Source organism: Camellia sinensis, chromosome 2, assembly GCF_055761805.1.
Source record: "Camellia sinensis isolate YWXY chromosome 2, ASM5576180v1, whole genome shotgun sequence".
NCBI lineage: Eukaryota > Viridiplantae > Streptophyta > Magnoliopsida > Ericales > Theaceae > Camellia > Camellia sinensis.
In genome coordinates, this window is record NC_138962.1 from 99,706,248 (window position 1) to 99,724,175 (window position 17,928).

General features: G+C 37.8%; 2 protein-coding genes and 2 long non-coding RNA genes across 4 annotated transcripts; 1 reads left to right on the plus strand and 3 right to left on the minus strand.

Annotated features, from left to right (window-relative positions):
• Positions 1–732: 732 nt before the first annotated feature.
• On the minus strand, positions 733–3,234 carry LOC145820223 (uncharacterized). Its single transcript, XR_014361404.1, has 3 exons — positions 2,751–3,234; positions 1,775–1,828; positions 733–1,007 (listed from the first exon to the last, which is right to left on the minus strand). It is a non-coding gene; the product is annotated as an uncharacterized LOC145820223 (long non-coding RNA).
• A 2,168-nt stretch (positions 3,235–5,402) lies between these two features.
• Positions 5,403–6,797, plus strand: LOC114299928 (sugar transport protein 1). The gene is given in 3 exon segments (XM_082912441.1): positions 5,403–5,714; positions 5,908–6,534; positions 6,711–6,797. Coding segments are annotated over 3 exon segments (1,023 nt in total). The 5' UTR covers positions 5,403–5,405.
• Positions 6,798–7,126: 329 nt separating this feature from the next.
• On the minus strand, positions 7,127–9,648 carry LOC145820224 (uncharacterized). Its single transcript, XR_014361405.1, has 3 exons — positions 9,240–9,648; positions 8,259–8,311; positions 7,127–7,492 (listed from the first exon to the last, which is right to left on the minus strand). It is a non-coding gene; the product is annotated as an uncharacterized LOC145820224 (long non-coding RNA).
• Positions 9,649–10,899: 1,251 nt separating this feature from the next.
• Positions 10,900–17,173, minus strand: LOC145816171 (uncharacterized). Its single transcript, XM_082912453.1, has 7 exons — positions 17,067–17,173; positions 16,687–17,014; positions 12,953–14,939; positions 12,619–12,766; positions 11,830–11,967; positions 11,141–11,359; positions 10,900–10,904 (listed from the first exon to the last, which is right to left on the minus strand). The coding sequence occupies exons 3-7, from the start codon at positions 14,417–14,419 to the stop codon at positions 10,900–10,902; spliced, it is 1,977 nt and encodes a 658-aa protein (XP_082768579.1). The 5' UTR covers positions 14,420–14,939; positions 16,687–17,014; positions 17,067–17,173.
• Positions 17,174–17,928: the final 755 nt, after the last annotated feature.

Consider the following 17,928-nt stretch of genomic DNA (forward strand, 5'->3'; position numbering starts at 1 on the left):
TTCTACCTCGCGATCTAGAGGAAGTCCAGGTAGATCCTTTAGAAAAACATCAACACAATCACTCACTACAGGAAATTCCTCTAACTTCTAGTCTGGCAGTTTAGTACTCACCACACAAGCTAAATAATCATGACACCCTTTTCTCAACATTCGGTTAGCCTGAAGGTAAAAAAAATAAACCAAATAGAAGACCCTTTCCTATCTCCCTGAAAGAAAAACTCAAGTTGTCCCAGCATAGCAAAAACTACCCTCTTTCTAAAATAATCAACAGAGACATGATGCTTTGTCAACCAATCCATCCCCAAAATCACATAAAAATCCTTTATCTCTAAAGAAATCAAATCCACTGCAAAAATCCAACCATCCATCTTTATCTCACAAGATCTACAGACATCTCCCAACATTACTGTTTCTCCTAATGGATTACACACTGTAATACAAACATCAAAGGCTCACAAAGAATCAAAAATCCGTGTAAATATCTAGGTACCAACGCTTAACCTCAAACTGAAATCAAGAAAGATTCAACACAAGTTTAAACAAAACTAACTTAACCAAACACTACTAAGGACTATAAGGACTCGGACCTCGTCTAAATGATGAAATGCAAGATATGTAACTCAATAAACCTATTGCTCTGATACCACAATTGTCACACCCCAAATCCGGGCATGACCGGCCGCAGGGACTTAGCCCAAGGCACACGTAAGCCTAAACACGAATCCAATCACATTGAACAACTGAACAATAGTCCAATAATAAATAACCAAAACTCAATCCAGACATGTCACAATTATAAACGGCAAAATCAACCGTAATCAAAAACCATCCAAACTTATGGGATATAAACAACCCACATATCAAAAATAATCCTAAATGAACTTCGATAAGAATAAATATAAATATGCACAAACTTGACATAACACTCTAAACTAAAGGAATGCCCTAGAGGTCCATGCAATTGAGTCCCCGCTACGCCATGAGTCCACTCTAAGTCCTTCTAACACCTGGAAGTGATAAAAACTAAGTCAGCTGATAGCTTAGTGAGTAGCAACATGGATAGTAAATACAGTTTTGAAAATAGGGTTCAATTCCAAAATAAGTTATATATCACAGAAACTAGATTGGCATACAGTTTGGTAAATACAATCTGTTTCAAAAAGAAGGTTACACAAATCAACACTTAAAATACTCATGTCTCGCAAGAACATGATAAACGACATTTTCCACTTAAAACAGATTATAACATGAACACCAATAATTTTCTGGGTACCAATAAAAAAACAAATAATCTGCCACACATTTCTCAGGCTATAAGCCCCGTTGGATCCAATACCGAACTAAGAGTCATCCTCAGGGTGGCACCTGGGCCTTTTCTCAAAGACGATCCGATTGAAGGTCACCTAGTTGTTTTTAAAGGTCTGTTCCTTACAATCGTTGAGCACTAGAGTCATCACGGCCCAACCCGGATCTGTTCCCTAGTGGCCAGAGTCACCACACACAGTGGAATAATTTCCCTGGACTAAATACACACATGGTCCCAATAATCAATACACATCAGTTTCGCAAAACATGGTAGTTCATCATTATAAACATGAGACCAAAACAAATAGTTTACAGTATGCCAAGTTCACACATGTTTCAGAAATAATTTGATTCAATTGATAATATAATAATTTATCAAAACAGTTTAATCATGAAACAACAATTTAATTTTCCAACAGTTCAGGGTATGGGGAACATTTATAAAAATATGTAGCATGAAACTACTCACCTGGAAACGAAATAATATAATCCTCGAATAGAGTATGAAAGTCCAACTAGTGCCCTGAACCAATATGAAAACTACACGTCACTACTAATTTAAAACTACTAAAGAATACGAACTAAGTAACCCCAAACTAAAGCGCACTAACACGGCTCAACCCAACTCACCGTTACTCTTAAATATTACCTAAGTTCATGTTCTTCAAGGTTTAAAATCACCCAAGACATGGGTTCCGGTCAAAACTTAATTAATTGTGACTTTAAGATAAAACAGAATTTCAAACAAGCCTTCCCAACCTATTCGCTAACTTTGAAAATTACAAAACCCACTCCACGCTATTCAAAAAATTCCAATAACCTCCAGATATGATCTAATATATCCTAAGTTTCAAACCCAATTGGTTTCACTTGATTTTCTTATCAAAATAATTTTCTACAATTTATTATATCCAAACAGGTTGTTTTCTGCAGCACTTTAAAGAAATTGACGGTTCTCTTAATATACACGAGCAATCAGTGCAAGGCCAAAAACGTATGAAACTAGACTCGTAACCGGTTCTAATGACACTAATTTGATAATTTTTGGATTTATACCCAAAGAGAACAACACTCCCGAATTTACTGTTTCGGACTGGTTTCCTGGACAGATTTGAATTCCTCAATTTATATGGATTTCGACTCCCAAAAATTATGAAAAAATTCAGATATGTAATTCAATGTGTAATTGATCTACTGTAAAAATTTCAGATTAAAATTCATCCGTTTGACATGGTTTCTTGATTTTTAAAATTTGTGACTTTGTACAGAATTTTTGGACTGAAAATTACACCCAATCTTTACACATAAATTTAGCTCCTCAAGTTTCTTAATAGGATATCTATATACACAATACATAAACCTACAACCTCTCCATCAATGAACAAAATAATTATAGAATAAGGATGAAGAACAAAAAGAAGAGAAGAAAACCAAGGAGGGCTAACCTTTGATGATCACACACAACACAACACACCCAAAAGTTCTTTGATTGCAACATCTTCTTCTTTTTTCCTTCTCTCTAACCCTCTCCCGTGGCTGCTGTTGTTGCCCTATGTGGTGAACAAATAATAGAGTAGGGTTTGTGTTTATTTTATTTTATACTAGTGGTGGGCACACATAGGTCAAATAAATAGATAAATATACAAAACATATGTATAAGTTACATGCAACTCAAATGGTAGGAGTCTTATATATTAACCTTGTGGTCTAGAGTTCAAGTCACCCCCTCCTCTCTCTCTCTTTTTATTTTTATTTTTATAATAAACCTTGTCTCTAAATTAAAGACTTTCACCATAAATTTATTTTAGGTTTAAAATTAATTAAAAGATCCTCCAATAATATTTAATTTGCACCTTAGAATTCACCACCAAAATATTTGAGATTGTAATATTATTATTTAATTATTTACTTAATTTTTATATTCGGGTTCTCACAAAAGATGTTTAGAAATAAATGAAATCAAGGTTAAAAGCTTGAAAACTCAAAAATAACAAAAAGAGAGAGAAGAGGGAGTGAAAAATGAAGAGATTTGACCAAAAAAAGTGACTTTTAAAGATTTGATTCTGGACAAACCGCTCGAGAGGTCAAAAGTGAGCTCAAACGGTGAATCGAGGCTTCCAGTATCTCAGAAAATTTTGAAAAATAGAGTTGGAAGGGTCGGCGGACTGCTCGAGCGGTGAAACTTGCACTCAAGCGAACTATGCATACGACACAGATTCACAAACTTCAAACGGGCATAACTCTCTCGTCCGTACTCCGTTTAGGGTCGTTCTTGTGTCCAAATTGAAGCCCCAGAAGTAAGAATTTTAATGGTTCTAGCCTCATATCAAGATTCAAAGTGTGGAGAGAGAAAATGATAAAAGAGTGAAAACTACTCAATAACAACTATTAGAATTTAGAGTTTTTGATCCAATTTCGCCCAACCACTATGGTAACACCTCGACCAAGGCTCAAATATCTACTAAGAATGTTCTCAATCATGATAACCAAAGAATCAAATATAATTCCATTATACCAAGAAGTATAGAGGGCTACTGGTAGGTTTTTTTTTTTTTTTTTTTTGTTGCTCATTTTTGTTTCAGCATTGCTATTTAAGACAAAAAATTAGACCCATTTTTCAAGCTTGATGATGGGACAATCAATTAGGATATTAAAAGTAACACTCTCTTTCTTATCTAGGGGTGCAAATTTGGCACACCGACCGGCGGCCCACCTGAAGCCCCTCGCAGCTTGGCCTGGCTAGGCCCATCCAAGCCCGAGCTTGGGCCGAGCCCAGCCTGAGACCCTGGGCCTGGGCTTGGGCCGTCTATTTTGAAGCCCAGCCTGGTTCGTGAGCCCAATCCAAAGCCCTTTCCATCAGCCCACTCAAGGCTCTACCCACCTAAGGCTCAGTATCATTTTTGATGAAAAAATAGAAAAAAAATGGTCAGGCCCAACCCGAGGCTTGCCTGAGTACCCTCTAGGCCTGGGCCTAACTTTCTGGCATGCGGGTCAGCCCGACCCAAATTTTGGCAGGAGCCTGCACGACCTGACTGTGAGTTAGGCCGGGCCAAATTTACACATCTTCTCTAATCATCAACCAATTATATCACTTACACATTATTGGATCTATAAAGTGGATCTAAAAAGTGGACTTATATATGATGTATATATATATATATATATTTTAATTTAGGCTTCTAAATTTAGTTCAACGAAAGAATCAAAAGATTTTAAAAATTATAAAAATTAGTAAATTTTTTTTTGACTTACTTTAGCTTATTTATTTATTTTTTACTTTTTAGATTCATTACGTACAAGGATTGAAAATAAAAATTTTAATCTAATTAAAAAAATCACTAAAAATATTAAAAAAAAAGAAAAGAAAGAGGTAGCTGAATTAACATCCAAACAAACAAAATTATTTGGTTGAAGAAATCAAACCCTGTCTGGATTTAGGAAACAGAGAGAGTTCCATTCCTTGGCACTTTTCCAAATCCTAAACCGATTCAACTTTCACATTGACTCTCACTCTCACTCTAATATAAGGAAAATGCTATAGGTCTCAAATTTTCTACCAAATAAATGAGTAAATGTCTCACATGGCCCACAATCCACGTGAGACATTTGATCATTTATTTGGTAAAAATTTTGGTATCCTAGCATTACCCCTAATATAAACACCCCTAACCATCCATGCCTTGCCTACAAACCCAACTCTCGCTCTTCTCTCTGCTTTTTAGTATCGATTACTGTATATACGCGTCCTCGTCCTTGTTCTATATTTTTCTTGTTCTTGTTCTTCAATCAAGCAATGGCTGGTACTCTCATCACTCCCGGCGGTGATGATTCCCCGAAGGATTATCCCTGAAAACTGACTTGGTATGCCTTGGTAACTTGCATCGTCGCTGCCATGGGTGGGCTGATTTTTAGCTATGACATCGGTATCTCTGGTAAGCCCATCTTCAACTTAATAAATCTTCACTTCTGCTACTTTCGAAAAATATGTTGTCTATTCATAGAAAAATCAATGCCCAATTAGTACACATTAATGTTGTCTATTCATGTATATATATGATATTGATTAATAACGGTGATGATGATTAGGTGGGGTGACATCAATGGCTCCGTTTCTTGACAAGTTTTTCTCGTCTGTGTATCGGAAGGAAGAGCTCGATCACTCAACCAATCAGTACTGCAAGTTCAACAGCCAAACGCTGACCATGTTTACGTCGTCCCTGTATTTGGCTGCTCTTTTTGCATCCTTCTTCGCCTCGACGATGACCAAGAAACTGGGCTGCAAGTTTTCCATGCTTATGGGCGATTGTGTCTTCTGTTGCGGTGCTCTTCTCAACGCCTTCACTGTACACCGCGCTATGCTCATCATCAGTCGAATTTTGTTAGGTGTTGGTGTTGGTTTCGCCACCCAGGTAACTCAATTCATAAAAACTCTCTTTCTTTCTTTCTTTCTTTGCTCCAATCCAATCCAATCCAATATTATTACGTACAGTCGCACTTTGATTGAACATAATAATGTATGTTTGTATTTAATAATTTACTAAATTCCAAATTAATTAATTTCAGCCACATCACATCCTCTAACTTGTCTGTTTCAAATTACAGTCAGTGCCACTGTTTGTATCGGAGATGGCTCCACACAGATACCGCGGAACCCTCAACGTCTGCTTCCAACTATTCATCACAATTGGCATTCTGATTGCCGGCCTTGTCAACTACTTCACCAACATGATTAAGGGCAACTTGGGCTGGCGCATCAGCTTAGGTGGCGCGGCTGTTCCAGCCGTCCTCATGATTCTCTCATCTCTCTGGGCCCCCGAAACCCCAAACTCCCTCATCGAGAGAGGCCACTTCGAAGCCAAGAAGCAGCTCCAGCACATCCTTGGAGTTGCCCATGTCCAAGCCGTGTTCAACGATCTGGTGGATGCAGGTGCAGCCTCAAAGGAAGTGGAACACCCATGGAGGAACCTATTGATGAGCAAGTATAGGCCTCAGCTTTGTTTAGCTCTGTTGATTCCGATGTTCCAACAACTCACTGGGATCAATGTAGTTACGTTCTACGCTTCTGTGCTGTTCAAGACCGTTGGGTTCTAGAGCAAAACTTCGCTTGCATCGGCCATGATCACCGGTGGTGTGAATGTTCTTGCGACATTTATCTCTGTTTTTGGGACTGATAGGTGGGGGAGGAAACCCCTGTTTCTATGGGGAGGTGGCATCATGCTTGTGTTTCAGGTAATCCTTGTAACCAATTCTTTTTCTCCATCATCTTTCTATTTATGTATTGATTTTGTGTCCAAATTTTCAAGTTTGTAAAAGACACTAGTATTGTATTTGCACTATTTTATTACATGCTAAATTTTTTACTTATATATTTTTTTTTATTGTGTATGTGTTATTTATATATGCAGAGTGCAGTAGCAGTTCTTATTTGCGCTAAATTTGGAGTAACAGGAGATGCTTTTGATTTGGGAATCCTATATATTCAAGCATCCTAGTGTGTTGCATCTGCATCTTCGTCACAGCTTTTGCATTCTCATGGGGTCCTCTAGGATGGTTGGTGCCTAGCAAAATCTCCCTCTTGACATTCGGTCATCCGTATAGAGTATCGTCGTGACTGTGAATATGTCATTCACTTTCCTCGTTGCCCAAGTCTTCCTTGCTGCTCTTTGCATGGTCAAATTCGGCCTATTCATCATCTTTGCAGGTTTAATGCTAATCTTGAGCCTCTTCGTCATCTTCTTCGTACAATATACCCATCGAGGAAATGTCACAAGTGTGTAGAGGGCACTGGTACTGGAAAAATTTTGTTGATGATAAAAAGGAAATCTGTCACACCCCAAATCCGGGCATGACCGGCCGTGGCCCACAGGGACTTAGCCCAAGGCACACGTAAGCCTAAACACGAATCCAATCATATTGAACAACTGAACAATAGTCCAATAATAAATAACCAAAACTCAATCCAGACATGTCACAATTATAAACGGCAAAATCAACCGTAATCACAAACCATCCAAACTTATGGGATATAAACAACCCACAAAAAAAAATAATCCTAAATGAACTTCGATAAGAATAAATATAAATATGCACAAATTTGACATAACACTCTAAACTAAAGGAATGCCCTAGAGGTCCATGCAATTGAGTCCTCGCTACGCCATGAGTCCACTCTAAGTCCTTCTAACACCTGGAAGTGATAAAAACTAAGTCAGCCGATAGCTCAGTGAGTAGCAACATGGATAGTAAATACAGTTTTGAAAACAGGGTTCAATTCCAAAATAAGTTATATATCACAGAAACTAGATTGGCATACAGTTTGGTAAATACAATCTGTTTAAAAAAGAAGGTTCCACAAATCAACACTTAAAATACTCATGTCTCGCAAGAACATGATAAACGACATTTTCCACTTAAAACAGATTATAACATGAACACCAATAATTTTCTGGGTACCAAGAAAAACAAATAATCTGCCACACATTTCTCAGGCTATAAGCCCCGTTGGATCCAATACCGAACTAAGAGTCATCCTCAGGGTGGCACCTGGGCCTTTTCTCAAAGACGATCCGATTGAAGGTCACCTAGTTGTTTTTAAAGGTCTGTTTCTTACAATCGTTGAGCACTAGAGTCATCACGGCCCAACCCGGATCTGTTCCCTAGTGGCCAGAGTCACCACACACAGTGGAATAATTTCCCTGGACTAAATACACACATGGTCCCAATAATCAATACACATCAGTTTCGCAAAACATGGTAGTTCATCATTATAAACATGAGACCAAAACAAATAGTTTACAGTATGCCAAGTTCACACATGTTTCAGAAATAATTTGATTCAATTGATAATATAATAATTTATCAAAACAGTTTAATCATGAAACAACAATTTAATTTTTCCAACAGTTCAGGGTAGGGGAACATTTATAAAAAATATGTAGCATGAAACTACTCACCTGAAACGCAATAATATAATCCTCGAATAGAGTGTAAAAGTCCAACTAGTGGCCTGAACCAAGTATAAAAACTACGCGTCACAACTAATTTAAAAATACTAAAAAAAAATAGGAACTAAGTAACCTCAAACTAAAACGCACTAACACGGCTCAACCCAACTCACCGTTACTCTTAAATATTACCTAAGTTCATATTCTTCAAGGTCTAAAATCACCCAAGACATAGATTCTGATCGAAACTTAACTAAAAATAACTTTAAGATGAAACAGTGTTTTAAACAAGTTTTCCCAATCTATTCGCTAACTTTGAAAATTACAAAATCCACTCCACGCTATTCGAAAAATTCCAATAACCTCCAGATATAATCTAATATATCCTAAGTTTCAAACCCAATTGGTTTCACTTGATTTGCTTATCAAAATAATTATCTACAATTTATTATATCCAAACAGGTTGTTTTCTGCAGCACTTTAAAGAAATTGACGGTTCTCTTAACATACACGAGCAATCAATGCAAGGCCAAAAACGTATGAAACTAGACTCGTAACCGGTTCTAATGACACTAATTTGATAATTTTAGGATTTATACCCAAAGAGAACAACACTCCCGAATTTACTGTTTTGGACTGGTTTCCTGGACAGATTTGAATTCCTCAATTTATATGGATTTCGACTCCCAAAAATTATGAAAAAATTCAGATATGCAATTCAATGTGTAATTGATCTACTGTAAAAATTTCAGATTAAAATTCATCCGTTTGATATGGTTTCTTGATTTTTAAAGTTTGCGATTCTGTGCAGAATTTTTTTGGACTGAAAATTATACCCAATCTTTACACATAAATTTAGCTCCTCAAGTTTCTTAATAGGATATCTATATACACAATACATAAACCTACAACCTCTCCATGAATGAATAAAATAATTATAGAATAAGGATGAAGAACAAAAAGAAGAGAAGAAAACCAAGGAGGGCTAACCTTTGATGATCACACACAACACAACACACCCAAAAGTTCTTTGATTGCAACATCTTCTTCTTTTTTTTCCTTCTCTCTAACCCTCTCCCGTGGTTGCTGTTGTTGCCCTATGTGGTGAACAAATAATAGAGTAGAGTAGGGTTTGTGTTTATTTTATTTTATACTAGTGGTGGGCACACATAGGTCAAATAAATAGATAAATATACAAAACATATGTATAAGTTACATGCAACTCAAATGGTAGGAGTCTTATATATTAACCTTGTGGTCTAGAGTTCAAGTCACCCCCTCCTCTCTCTCTCTTTTTATTTTTATTTTTATAATAAACCTTGTCTCTAAATTAAAGACTTTCACCATAAATTTATTTTAGGTTTAAAATTAATTAAAAGATCCTCCAATAATATTTAATTTGCACCTTAGAATTTACCACCAAAATATTTGAGATTGTAATATTATTATTTAATTATTTACTTAATTTTTATATTCGGGTTCTCACATTCTCCCCTCCTAAAAAAAAGTTTCGTCCTCGAAACTAACCTGAGTAAATCATGAGAATAGATGTGGGTACTTCTCGCGCATCTCGTCCTCGCATTCCCAAGTCGCCTCTTCAACTAGATGATTACGCCACAGTACCTTAACCAATTTATTGACCTTTGCATGCAACCTTTTCTCTTTCGAATCCAAAATCTGAATAGGTATCTCCTCATACGAAAAATCCTCTCTAATCTGAAACGGCTCATAATCTATCACATGCGACGGACTGTGCACATATTTCCTCAGCATAGACACGTGAAACACATTATGCACTCCTGCCAACCTAGGGGGTAGAGCAACACGGTACGCAACCTCACCAACCTTCTCCAATACCTCAAATGGACCAATGTATCTAGGACTCAACTTTCCTTTCTTTCCAAACCTGATCACTCCTTTCCATGGTGATACTTTCAAGAATACCATATCCCCCTCATGAAACTCTAAGTCTCTCCTACGATGATCAGCATAACTTTTTTGTCTACTCTGGGCAGTCAATAATCTCTCTCTGATGGTGATAATTTTCTGTGTAGCATCCTCCACCAAATCAGGTCCCAACATTTGCCTTTCACCAACCTCATACCAACACAAAGGAGACCTACACTTCCTCCCATACAAAGCCTCATAAGGAGCTACTCCCAAACTGGAATGATAACTATTATTATAGGCAAACTCCATGAGCGGTAAATAATCATCCCAATTACCTCTCCACTCCAAGGCACAAGCCCTCAACATATCCTCAAGGGTTTGAATAGTCCTCTCTGATTGCCCATCTGTCTGAGGGTGATAAGCTGAACTAAAATTTAACTGAGTACCCATAGTTGATTGTAACGCACCCCAAAACTTAGACACAAAACGAGGGTCCCGATCTGACACTATTGACACTGGTGCCCCATGCAATCTAACAATTTCCTTCACATACAACTGTGCAAATCGAGCTAGAGAATAGGTCATCCGTACTGCAATAAAATGTGCTGACTTGGTTAGTCTATCAACAACTACCCAAACTGCATCGTGATTACTTCTAGTACGAGGTAATCCGCACACGAAGTCCATGGTAACATGATCCCACTTCCACTCCGGTATAGGCAAGGGTTGTAGTTTCCCCGCAGGTTTCTGAAGTTCTACTTTAACCTGTTGACACACCAAACACTGAGCCACAAATTCTGCAATATCTCCCTTCATACCATTCCACCAAAAATGTTCATGAAGATCCCGATACATCTTAGTGCTTCCAGGATGAATGCTGTAACTAGAACTATGTGCCTCCGTCATAATCTCCTTCCTCAAATCACCACTAGCAGGAACACAAATTCGGCTACGGAATCTAAGCAACCCATCATCACTAACCACAAAGTCTACATGCTTACCCTCTGCTATCTCTCCTTTAATACGTTCACACTGAGGGTCAATCTCCTGTGCTATACGAATCCGTTCTCTCAAGGTCGGCTGAACTGTCAATTGACTACAATAAGCCCTATTACCAGGTGTAACAACCTCAAGTCTCAAACGTTTCATGTCTTCCACCAAACAACTCTCAATAGACAAAGCAGCTATATCTCCAACTGCAACCTTTCTACTCAAGGCATCTGCAACCACATTTGCCTTCCCCGGATGATATAAAATATTCACATCATAATCTTTTAGTAACTCAAGCCATCTTCTTTGCCTCAAATTTAGTTCCTTCTGTGTGAAAATATACTTCAAACTCTTATGATCAGTGTAAATCTCACATGACTCTCCATACAAATAATGTCGCCAGATCTTAAGAGCAAAAATCACTGCTGCTAACTCTAAGTCGTGCGTAGGATAGTTTCTCTCATGTATTTTCAACTGTCGTGACGCATAAGCAATCACCTTCCCATGCTGCATGAGCACACATCCTAAACCCTGTCGTGAAGCATCACTATAAATCACAAAACCACCTCCATCTGTAGATAAGGCAAGGATTGGAGCTGATGTTAACCTCTGTTTAAGCTCTTTGAAGTTACACTCACAATCATCATTCCACTCAAACTTTACCCCTTTCCTAGTGAGATTGGTAAGTAGCAAGCAATACAAAAGAATCCTTCCACAAACTGTTTGTAATACCCAGCAAGCCCTAGAAAGCTACGTACCTCCGTCACAGAAGTAGGTCGTGGCCAATCAACAATTGCTGTCACCTTTGTGCTATCCACAGATACCCCATCTTTACTCACTACATGACCCAAAAAGGATACACTACTCAACCAGAATTCACACTTCTTAAATTTTGCATACAATCTCTTCTCCCTAAGGATCTGCAGTACTACCCTCAAATGCTGCTCATGCTCCTCCTTACTCCTCGAATAAATTAGGATGTCATCAATAAATACTACCACAAATTTATCCAGTTGGGGCTTAAATACTCTGTTCATTAAATCCATAAATGCGGCTGGTGCATTTGTGAGACCAAAAGGCATCACCAAGAACTCATAATGCTCGTAACGGGTTCTAAAAGCAGTCTTAGGAACATCCTCATCCCTTACCTTCAACTGGTGATAGCCTGACCTCAAGTCAATTTTAGAGAATACTTGCGCTCCCTGCAACTGGTCAAATAGATCATCAATGCGTGGCAAAGGATACCTATTCTTCACTGTGACTTTGTTCAGTTCTCTATAATCAATACATAATCTCATAGACCCATCCTTCTTCTTCACAAACAACACAGGTGCTCCCCAAGGTGAAACACTAGGCCTAATAAAACCTCTGTCTAACAACTCTTGTAACTGAGTTTGTAACTCCCTCAACTCCAACGGTGCCATTCTATAGGGTGCTTTAGAGATAGGTGTTGTATTAGGGATCAAGTCAATGGAAAATTCAACCTCACGGTCTGGAGGAAGACCAGGTAGATCCTCTGGAAAAACATCAACAAATTCCCTCACTACAGGCAACTCCTCTAACCTCTGCTCTGGTTGTTCAGTACTCACCACACAAGCTAAATAACCACGACACCCTTTTCTCAACATTCGGTTAGCCTGAAGGGAAGAAACAAAACAAATAGAAGACCCTTTTCCATCTCCCTGAAAGAAAAACTCATGTTGCCCCGGCATAGCAAAAACTACCCTCTTTCTAAAACAATCAATAGAGGCATGATGCTTCGTTAACCAATCCATCCCCAAAATCACGTCAAAATCCTTCATCTCTAAAGAAATCAAATCCACTGGAAAATTTCTACCATCCATCTCTATCTCACAAGATCTACAAATATCTCCTAACACTACTGTTTCTCCTAATGGAGTGGACACGGCAATAGCTACATCCAAAGGCTCACAAGGAATAGACAAATGACGTAGAAACTTAGGTGCAGCAAAAGAATGTGTAGATCCTGAATCAACTAAAACTCTGGCAGGTACAGATGATATAAGGAGTGTACCTTGCACCACAGATGGAGCAGCCTCAGCCTCCTCTCTAGTGAGAGCGTAAACACGTCCTTGGGTAGCCGCTGACTTCTTATCCTGAGCCCCATTCCCGGATGTCTGCCCTTGGGTAGTCCCACCTTTGCCATTATTCTGCTTCTGGTTAAACCCACCGCTATAAAAAGTTCGTCTCTGCCCTTGCCCTTGAAATGACTGTGCTACTGACTGACCTCCCAGTCCCTTAGACCTACATTGTGCAGAGAGATGCCCAAGCTTGCCACACTTAAAGCATGTTCGAGCTGTGCCATCACAATTATGCCCAACAGAATGTGACCTACCACATCTATCACAATTCCTCCGATTCTGCTGCCTCATGCCATTGCTAACCTGACCTTGGGTGTAAGGCTTCTTGCTAGGATTACTACCACCACCACGATGCTCTACTTGTCTCTCCTCTCTAAGTCTCTTGTTTTGTGGTTCCTTAGCCCTTTGTTCCTCAGCTCTCTTTTCCTCTTCTACTCCCCTTTCAGCTAGTAATGCCTTGCTTACCAATGCAGAATATGTCTTCATCTCCAAAATAGCTACTTTTGCATAGATCTCTGACCGCAAGCCATTCTCAAACAACATCACTCTATCTTCCTCTATGGCCACCTGATGTGGGGCATACCTCGACAACTCCGCAAACTTGGCTTCATACTGAGCCACTGACATGTCATTTTGCTTCAAATTGAGAAAATCCACTTGCTTCTGCCTTCGCACCGCTTCAGGAAAGTATTTCTCATTAAACAATTCTAGAAACTTGCTCCACACTAGCTCTGTTTCTCTACCCTCATATTGACGTTTCACCATGCGCCACCAATGCTCTGCTTGACCCTTGAACCTAAAAGCTGCGAAGGCCACCTTCTGGTCTGCTGAACAACCTAGAACATCAAATATTTTCTCCATCTCTAATATCCATGCCTCTGCCTCCGTAGGGTCCACTGTTCCGTGAAATTCTGGAGGTTTTGCCTTCATAAACCTCTCAAATAAGGAACCTCTATCCAAAGTTAAAGTTGGGTGAACTGCTGGTTGTGTGGCTACATGACTGTTCAGTAATCCCAACAATGACTGTAAAACCTGTGCGGCTGGTGCAGCAGGAACAACTCCTGGTGCTTCCGGGACGACTGGAGCAACAGGTGGTGCGGTAGGGGGTATAGGAACAGGGGGAACTCTACGATTAGCAGCTGGTTGTTCAGTTCCAAGAGCATTGACACTTCTTCTCTTAGGTGCCATCTCTTAACCTTCAAAACGAAATTAAGAAAAGTTCAACACAAGCTTCAACAAAACTAACTTAACTAAACACTACTAAGGACTATAGGGACTCGGACCTCGTCTAAATGATGAAATGCAAGATATGTAACTCGATAAACCATAGCTCTGATACCACAATTGTCACACCCCAAATCCGGGCATGACCGGCCGTGGCCCACAGGGACTTAGCCCAAGGCACACGTAAGCCTAAACACGAATCCAATCATATTGAACAACTGAACAATAGTCCAATAATAAATAACCAAAACTCAATCCAGACATGTCACAATTATAAACGGCAAAATCAACCGTAATCACAAACCATCCAAACTTATGGGATATAAACAACCCACAAAAAAAAATAATCCTAAATGAACTTCGATAAGAATAAATATAAATATGCACAAATTTGACATAACACTCTAAACTAAAGGAATGCCCTAGAGGTCCATGCAATTGAGTCCTCGCTACGCCATGAGTCCACTCTAAGTCCTTCTAACACCTGGAAGTGATAAAAACTAAGTCAGCCGATAGCTCAGTGAGTAGCAACATGGATAGTAAATACAGTTTTGAAAACAGGGTTCAATTCCAAAATAAGTTATATATCACAGAAACTAGATTGGCATACAGTTTGGTAAATACAATCTGTTTAAAAAAGAAGGTTCCACAAATCAACACTTAAAATACTCATGTCTCGCAAGAACATGATAAACGACATTTTCCACTTAAAACAGATTATAACATGAACACCAATAATTTTCTGGGTACCAAGAAAAACAAATAATCTGCCACACATTTCTCAGGCTATAAGCCCCGTTGGATCCAATACCGAACTAAGAGTCATCCTCAGGGTGGCACCTGGGCCTTTTCTCAAAGACGATCCGATTGAAGGTCACCTAGTTGTTTTTAAAGGTCTGTTCCTTACAATCGTTGAGCACTAGAGTCATCACGGCCCAACCCGGATCTGTTCCCTAGTGGCCAGAGTCACCACACACAGTGGAATAATTTCCCTGGACTAAATACACACATGGTCCCAATAATCAATACACATCAGTTTCGCAAAACATGGTAGTTCATCATTATAAACATGAGACCAAAACAAATAGTTTACAGTATGCCAAGTTCACACATGTTTCAGAAATAATTTGATTCAATTGATAATATAATAATTTATCAAAACAGTTTAATCATGAAACAACAATTTAATTTTTCCAACAGTTCAGGGTAGGGGAACATTTATAAAAAATATGTAGCATGAAACTACTCACCTGAAACGCAATAATATAATCCTCGAATAGAGTGTAAAAGTCCAACTAGTGGCCTGAACCAAGTATAAAAACTACGCGTCACAACTAATTTAAAAATACTAAAAAAAAATAGGAACTAAGTAACCTCAAACTAAAACGCACTAACACGGCTCAACCCAACTCACCGTTACTCTTAAATATTACCTAAGTTCATATTCTTCAAGGTCTAAAATCACCCAAGACATAGATTCTGATCGAAACTTAACTAAAAATAACTTTAAGATGAAACAGTGTTTTAAACAATTTTTCCCAATCTATTCGCTAACTTTGAAAATTACAAAATCCACTCCACGCTATTCGAAAAATTCCAATAACCTCCAGATATAATCTAATATATCCTAAGTTTCAAACCCAATTGGTTTCACTTGATTTGCTTATCAAAATAATTATCTACAATTTATTATATCCAAACAGGTTGTTTTCTGCAGCACTTTAAAGAAATTGACGGTTCTCTTAACATACACGAGCAATCAATGCAAGGCCAAAAACGTATGAAACTAGACTCGTAACCGGTTCTAATGACACTAATTTGATAATTTTAGGATTTATACCCAAAGAGAACAACACTCCCGAATTTACTGTTTTGGACTGGTTTCCTGGACAGATTTGAATTCCTCAATTTATATGGATTTCGACTCCCAAAAATTATGAAAAAATTCAGATATGCAATTCAATGTGTAATTGATCTACTGTAAAAATTTCAGATTAAAATTCATCCGTTTGATATGGTTTCTTGTTTTTTAAAGTTTGCGATTCTGTGCAGAATTTTTTTGGACTGAAAATTACACCCAATCTTTACACATAAATTTAGCTCCTCAAGTTTCTTAATAGGATATCTATATACACAATACATAAACCTACAACCTCTCCATGAATGAATAAAATAATTATAGAATAAGGATGAAGAACAAAAAGAAGAGAAGAAAACCAAGGAGGGCTAACCTTTGATGATCACACACAACACAACACACCCAAAAGTTCTTTGATTGCAACATCTTCTTCTTTTTTTTCCTTCTCTCTAACCCTCTCCCGTGGTTGCTGTTGTTGCCCTATGTGGTGAACAAATAATAGAGTAGAGTAGGGTTTGTGTTTATTTTATTTTATACTAGTGGTGGGCACACATAGGTCAAATAAATAGATAAATATACAAAACATATGTATAAGTTACATGCAACTCAAATGGTAGGAGTCTTATATATTAACCTTGTGGTCTAGAGTTCAAGTCACCCCCTCCTCTCTCTCTCTTTTTATTTTTATTTTTATAATAAACCTTGTCTCTAAATTAAAGTCTCTCTCTTTTTATTTTTATTTTTATAATAAACCTTGTCTCTAAATTAAAGACTTTCACCATAAATTTATTTTAGGTTTAAAATTAATTAAAAGATCCTCCAATAATATTTAATTTGCACCTTAGAATTTACCACCAAAATATTTGAGATTGTAATATTATTATTTAATTATTTACTTAATTTTTATATTCGGGTTCTCACAAAATCGAGGTGAAGAATGAAAGGCCTTAGAAAGATATCATAGCTAGTCCGCATGTCATTATTAGTATTTTTTTTTTTTTTTGGGGTTTTAAGTTTGGTTTTTATTAATACTTTTAAGTTGTTCGACAAAAAAACAAGGTTGTTAGGATTCTTTTGTATAAATTTTACTGGTCTTATACATTAATTTGTGGTTGTGTTTTGACGTTTTCTGGGCAACCAAGCAGTGTGTGATGGGAAAATACAAACAGAACTATATAGAAAATTCCAGAAAACCCATTTATTGTCTTGTTTGGTTATTTAGACAAATGAGAGGAAAAATCCCTTAGTCTAGGTTGGTTTGGCCTTTTGAATGAAAAATTCACATGATTCGACACATATGGGTGTTTTCGAGATAGGTGACTTTGAAACTTTGGATTTACCGGTTTCAAAAAATAAAAATCAGTGCTTCAAGATTTACGTTTTTCCTTTTGCACGTTGTCTTTACAACCAAAAGTGTACGAATAGTAACAGGGTAGGTACAATTCTCCACAGCTGAAGTTACAGATGTTAAAACTCAACATCTATAAAGTTAATTTTACAAAAACTGATCTGCTTGTATCGACTTGGTCACTGATTTTTTTTTTTGGCAGTGTGTAAAATCAAGTCCTATAACCTTTTTGGTAGCATAACATACTTGCCGGTTCATTGAAGTAAT

Excerpts from the sequence above, each read along its gene's own strand:
- LOC145816171 (XM_082912453.1), bottom strand. The coding sequence starts at position 14,419 with ATGGCACCTAAGAGAAGAAGTGTCAATGCTCTTGGAACTGAACAACCA. Across the intron at positions 12,767-12,952 it reads TGGATGGTAGAAATTTTCCA|GCTAACCGAATGTTGAGAAA; the intron begins GTGGATTTGATT and ends TCTTCCCTTCAG. Across the intron at positions 11,968-12,618 it reads ACCTGGTCTTCCTCCAGACC|TGAGTAAAGATGGGGTATCT; the intron begins GTGAGGTTGAAT and ends TGGGTCATGTAG.